The sequence below is a fragment of the Epinephelus moara genome, chromosome 17 (genome assembly GCF_006386435.1).
Source record: "Epinephelus moara isolate mb chromosome 17, YSFRI_EMoa_1.0, whole genome shotgun sequence".
NCBI lineage: Eukaryota > Metazoa > Chordata > Actinopteri > Perciformes > Serranidae > Epinephelus > Epinephelus moara.
In genome coordinates this window covers 29,911,684-29,918,103 of record NC_065522.1, presented here as the reverse complement: position 1 = coordinate 29,918,103, position 6,420 = coordinate 29,911,684, and the positions used below count along the sequence as shown (strand labels likewise).

The following is a 6,420-nucleotide window of genomic DNA, read 5'->3' as shown; positions in this document are numbered from 1 at the left end:
AGAATTAAATCAGAGTACATTGTACATAGTGTTGCTTTACCACTGTGTCCATGCAACATAATTCAGATAGAGGGGGTGGGAACAATGGGTTAACAATGAGTTAAACCTTGTTTGTTTAGGTTTCCTTATATTAGTGATCATGTTATTATTATGCAATCTATAATCATCTGTCCTATGCCTGCTGCTCGGCACACAATGCACTCGACCCTGATTTCTGTTCCTGCGGATGGCGGGCCCACAGGGCGAGCAGACAGGTACCGGTTGGCCAGAAGGGCTGCAGCTGTGGCGGTCGCTGAGGCAAAAACCTGGGTGTGGGAGGAGTTTGGGGAGGCTATGGAGAAGGACTTTTGGTTGGCCTTATAGGAGCCAAATGTGTTATTAGGAGCTTTGCTTCTAACTGTGTAATTCACTGTGTGGGCATTGGGGGGCGTTGTACTGTCACCTGGTGAGTTCAAGTATTTTAGGATGTGACCTCACTATGGTCATCAGGTGTTTGGCCCGGCAGGGCAAATGGTTTTTGACCACAATGTCGCGGACCGCTATAGTTTTATTTGTTTGCTTTGTACTGAACGTTAAATGTGTATATAACGGATGGACTTTGTCATGCACACGCAAAATAAATGTTACGGTGATGCAATGCAAGAAGCTTCATGGACTCTGAATCAACATTTGGATAAAGAAGGTAGCGTAGCGTGTCCAGCAACAGGCGCGTCAACCCTGGTCAAATAACAGGCCTCAAGGAAGTTCTGGCAATTCACCGTTAACCGACTCAGGAAGGGAAAGCAGGGCTTGTCTCAGGCGAGACAGTAAAGTGAGAGCTGTGTCCGCGCATACTTGGTGTAAAGTCGAACATGTTCTCGGTGGGTGCCTCCGCCAGGGTTGTCCCTTGTCACCAATCCTGTTTGTGACTTTCATGGACAAGATTTCGAGGCGCAGCCGGGGGGAGGGAGTGGTCCGGTTTGGGACCTCAGAATTGCATCTCTGCTTTTCGCAGACGATGTGGTTCTGTTGGCTCCATCACACCGTGACCTCCAGCATCCATTGGGGCGTTTTGCAGCAGAGTGTGAAGCAGTTGGGATGAGAGTCAGCACCTCCAAGTCTGAGGCCATGGTTCTCTGTCGAAAACCGGTGGATTGCCCTCTCCAGGTTCAGGGAGAGTTACTGCCTCAATAGTCTCTATATACAGACTCTACATTCAGTGAATGTAGAGTCTGTAGGCAAACCCCGGAGATCTTGTCTCCGGAAGAAGAGCGGAAGAGCCCTGGTTTCCGATTGGAGGCTGTTTGTAGTCCGCGTGATACTGACCAATCACGTTTGAGCCGGCTGCAGTTGTTGCCAGGTTAAACGGTCCGTGCGGTGAACTAACGAGGCGGAACATAATTGGCATCACTGCAAACTCTGAATCCATCGCAATGGTTCAGCATATGTACTTATATATAAACGGAAGTCGGAAACGGAAGTTCGCTTTCTCCGGCCAAATCGAACCGGAATGCCAAAAAATCAGGGGTCTGCCCCCAGAGGCTGTATCGCCGTCTGCCGGAAGTCAGGCGCCAAATACAGCCGATGGGTTCCGAGAATGCTGCCTCAAGTTAGGGAGTTCAAGTATCTTGGGGTCTTGTTCACGAGTGAGGGTAAAATGGAGCGTGAGATGGGTCGGTGCTGCTTCTGCAGTGATGCGGGTGCCGTACCAGTCCGTCGTGGTGAAGAGGGAGCTGAGCCGGAAATCAAAGCTTTCGATTTACTGGTCCATCTACGTCCCAACCCTCACCTATGGTCATGAACTCTGGGTAGTGACCGAAAGAATGATATCGCAGATACAAGTGGTGGAAATGAGTTTCCTCCGTGGGGTGGCTGGGCTCAGCCTTAGAGACAGGGTGAGGAGCTCGGACATCCAGAGGGAGCCCGCAGTAGAGCCGCTGCTCATTTGCATCGAAAGGGGTCAGTTGAGGTGGTTGGGGCATCTGATCAGGATCCTCCGGGGCGCCTTCCGCTGGAGTTGTCCCGGGCACGTCCCACTGGTAGGAGGCCCCGGGGCAGACCCAGAACACGCTGGAGGGATTACATATCTCGTCTGGCCTGGGAACACCCTGGGGTCCTCTAGGAGGAGCTGGAAAGCATTTCTGCGGAGAGGGATGTCTGGGGTGCTTTGCTTGGCCTGCCACCCCCGTGACCCGGCCCTGAATAAGCGGATGAAAATGGATGGATGAATGAACGACAACATTTCTCTGTAACATCTTTGTGTGTCTGTGTGTGTGTGTGTTTCCTGTTTCCTGCAGACGTCCAGCAGCTGTCGGTGGTTAAAGAAGAGGTTCCCCCTGAGCAGCAGGAGTGGAGCTCCAGTGTGGACCAGGAGGACCCAGAGCCTCCACACATTAAAGAGGAACAGGAGGAACTCTGGATCAGTCAGGAGGGAGAGCAGCTTCAAGGGCTGGAGGAGGATGATATCACCAAGTTCACATCCACTCCTGTCCCTGTGAAGAGTGAAGATGATGAAGAGAAACCTCAGTCCTCACAGCTTCATCAAAGACACACTGAACAGATGGAAACAGAAGCAGAGGGAGAGGACTGTGGAGGAGCAGAACCAGCCAGGAACTCTGATCCAGATACACATTTACAACCTGAGGCTGAAGACAAGACTGTAGCGTCTTCTGAACCTGAGACTGATGACAGTTATGATTGGAAGGAGACCAGAGAACCTCAGTCAGGTTTAAACTCTCTGAAAAATGATGAAGTCCCTGTCAGTGATTTGATTGTTTGTGGGAAAAGATTTGATTACAGAGGAGATTTGAAGATACACATGAGATCTCATACAGAAGAGAAACCATTTAGCTGTTCTCTGTGTGGGAAAAGATTTGGTCACAGTGGAGTTTTGAAGAAACACATGCAAACTCACACAGGAGAGAAACTATTTAGCTGCTCTGAGTGTGGGAAAAGATTTGGTCACAGTGGAGTTTTGAAGAAACACATGCGAACTCACACAGGAGAGAAACTATTTAGCTGCTCTGAGTGTGAGAAAAGCTTTGGTCAAAGTGGAGATCTGAAAAAACACATGAGATCGCATACAGGAGAGAAACCATTTAGCTGCGCTGAGTGTGGGAAAAGATTTGGTTACAGTGACGTTTTGAAGAAACACATGAGAACTCACACAGGAGAGAAACTATTTAGCTGCTCTGAGTGTGGGAAAAGATTTGGTCAAAGTGGAGATCTGAAAAGACACATGAGATCTCATACAGGGGAGAAACCATTTAGCTGCTCTGAGTGTGGGAAAACATTTGGTTACAGTGTAGATTTGAAGAATCATGTGAGAGCTCATACTGGCAAGAAACCATTTAGCTGTTCTGAGTGTGGGAAAAGATTTGGTTACAGGGCAGATCTGAAGAAACACATGAGAACTCACACAGGAGAGAAACCATTTAGCTGCTCTGAGTGTGGGAAATCATTTACACAAAATGGATATTTACATACACACATGAAAATTCATGACGGAGAAAAGTGATCTAGCTGTTCAGTCTGACAGCCAAGCTGGGTCAAAACCTGTTATCCGGTGGTGACTGGACTTTTGCTGCTTATCAGGGGCAGGGCATGCAGCACTGTGACTCTTTTCTGTACTTGGATCCAGAGCGGGAGAGCTATTCTGGCTGCTAAATTCTTAAACTAATTTGATCTTAGTTTTCTTTTAAGAAATCTGCACAAAGCAGGTGCCCCATGTACAAGTCTGTTGCCGCAGTGGCCCGGGTTCGACTCCAGCCTGTGGCCCTTTGCTGCATGTCAGTCACTCTCTCTCTCCCCCCTTCACACTTGTCTGTCCTATATTTGCAGGGCTTGCACTGTTTAAATGCAGAAAATATGTGTTGAATTTATTGAAATGTTATGTTTACAGAAGATGGAGCTTACATGTTGTTTTACAGTCACACTGTCTGGTCTGAGGGCTACAATATTCTTAGAATTTTCTGCAATTTTATTGGAGTCCATGTTTTGAAACTAATTAAATAAAACTAAACAAGAGAACTGAAACATTTGCAGCTGTTGTTATAATATTCAGTATGATTTTTATAGCAAGTGATTACATGACTTATTTTTTGGAGGCAGTAGTTTAACTTTTTTTTTATTATTTTTTTCTCCTGACTTTCAATTTTTGTCATTTGCTGCATTTTTATAGCAATTTTTGACAAAATTGGCCGCAAATTCAAGGTTTTTCTGTTGCGAGATCCTGGAGGGACTGGTCTTGTAACTGAAAAATCTCCAGTCAAATCGATTTGGATCGAGACCCCTTGAATCGAAATCGAAACAATGCAGGAAATCAGTGGCGATACCCAATCCTAATTGGCTCTGCCTCACTCTCATACACTTTTCAGAAATTCTCGAGTGAAGTAAAAGAACCATAAATTTTACTGCAGTAGTACTTGAGTTGATGTACTAACAGCTACTTATTTACTCAGTAGGGTTGGGTACCGTTCGTAATTGAACTGATGCTGTACCGGTATCTGGAATTCGGTACCGGTACCAAACGGTTCCTTATTTCAGTACTTTTTAACCCTATGGGCCCTAGGCCTTTTTGGGGTATTTTTACTGCCTTTACTTTTAAGCTCATATCACAGTCATTATAAAGGCTACATACACATGCTATATCTTGGGGTTTTTTTGTCAGAACAATCTGGGCTAACCAGATTTGCCATCATTTCATGTCCTTCTATGTGCCTGTATTTTATATTAATTTTATATCAATGAAAAAAACAAATCTGTGTGCCTAAATTCTTACATTTTTACTTGTATCTCACCATAGCAAGTTGGAAGTAGACATATTCTGCCATATCTGAAGAGGGGAGACTCTCTGGAATCTGGCAATATAAGAACCATGATGGTGGGACATTCTGTCACTTCACAGCTGTCCAAAACATGTGGTTTGTGCCAGGCGGACATGATTGCAAGTATTTTTTCATTATTGCAAGAAATTCCATTGACTCATTCACAAGTCAAAAATGTGTTTTATCTGAAAGAAACATGCAATATTTACATCTAAGATCATAGAAAAATAGTCAACCAAGTGCAATGATGTCCTCCAAGATAATATTTGTTTTTCAGTTTCAGTTATATATTGGGGGGACATTTTGGGCATTGGTGGGGGGGGCACGTGTCCCCCTCAATGTATATGGTGACTACGGCCCTGTCATGCATGCATAATTAGGCTACAGTTGTCTGGGTGCGCAAAGGTGAAGTGGCTGGTCCTGTCATACAAAGTTTGATGGAGTGTCAACTGGACAATATGGAGATATTTGCATCTTGAAAGCCGGACTACAAATGTGGATAGACAGGGAGAAACACACGCAAGCCTAAGGCGTGGTAAGATATAGAGGGGAGCATTGGGACTGGGTCCCGCCGGACCCAACGCAAATATTGCGGGAGCGGGCGGTTTGGACTTTGCTGCGGGCGGGAACGGGCGGCTAAAAAACCCCACTGCGGGATCATGGTGCACATGCATAAGCGTTTCCACTCTATATTTATTCATAAATCGACAAATATGCCCTGAACCAGCTTTCATACCAATTTGCTGCTTGCTCCACCTGTCTGTCTGTCTGTAAGCTCTATCTGTCATGAGACAAATTTGACGTGCAGTTTATTGTGTTCCACCGGCGATGAGCTGTCATTACGCGCGACAATTACGCACGGCTGCGCGCTCTTTATAACTCACTGTGAACCTATGTTGCATAATAAAGATTTGCCCCCTCGTAATTTTTAACCGCCCCCTCAGTAACTTCATCCTGGCACTAGGCCTGCCTTAACCTCAATCACTGCGTGATTATATAAAGTTAGAAAAATAAATAAAATACAGAGGAGGAGAATAGAGTATGAAACAGCCTTTATTTCATTAAAAACTAAATGAAGACAACGAAATAGGAGCCCTATTCCTGACCAGTGCGTCAAAAGACATAAAAACCAGGGAAACGAAACAAACAACCCCATGAATCTCTTTATTAATAGCCTATAAAATGACGTGTTTTCTCCTACGGGACGGGAGAAGACACAAAATTAATGCATCTCTGTTATTGTGCGGGCATAAATTCTCAGAGTTTTGCGGGTGCGGGCGGGAGTGTAATACACACTTTGCGGTTGCGGGTGGTAATGGTCAGAAATTCAGCGGGAGTGGGCAGGAGCGGGTTGAAGAAAACAGTCCCGTGCAGGGCTCGAGTAAGATACGATATTCCTCACTATATGAAGTGACTGATAACAAGATGTGTACCTGACGTGCTGACGTATTGCGGTAAGCGAGTTGTGTCATTTCCGGTGTTTCTGTGACAGCGTCTCTGTACTGCTCTGGTGAATTCTGCTAGCCTGTTTTCTCACTACAGTTGCTTTAACGTCTACTTCAAGTCTTAACCCACACTGGTTCTGTTTAAGCACTTATAGCTCTCCTCCTTTCTA

The 6,420-nt window shown here is 45.7% G+C and overlaps 2 protein-coding genes across 11 annotated transcripts in view; both read left to right on the top strand.

Moving 5' to 3' along the window:
- The window catches only part of LOC126404293 (gastrula zinc finger protein XlCGF57.1-like), a 99,591-nt gene that overhangs the window by 53,349 nt on the left and 39,822 nt on the right, over window positions 1-6,420 (top strand). Inside the window, exon 3 of one of the 10 annotated variants that reach the window (XM_050067441.1) lies at window positions 2,277-4,235. The exons of the other annotated variants lie outside the window; for them this stretch is intronic. Coding sequence (XP_049923398.1) covers window positions 2,277-3,496 — 1,220 coding nt within the window. The 3' untranslated portion in view covers window positions 3,497-4,235. Of the gene's footprint in view, window positions 1-2,276; window positions 4,236-6,420 lie in introns of those variants that run through there. 10 annotated transcript variants of the gene reach the window in all.
- Window positions 4,882-6,420, top strand: part of LOC126404338 (gastrula zinc finger protein XlCGF17.1-like) — a 20,376-nt gene continuing 18,837 nt past the window's right edge. The window contains exon 1 of the mRNA XM_050067515.1: window positions 4,882-4,924. Coding sequence (XP_049923472.1) covers window positions 4,897-4,924 — 28 coding nt within the window. The 5' untranslated portion in view covers window positions 4,882-4,896. The remainder of the gene's footprint in view (window positions 4,925-6,420) is intronic.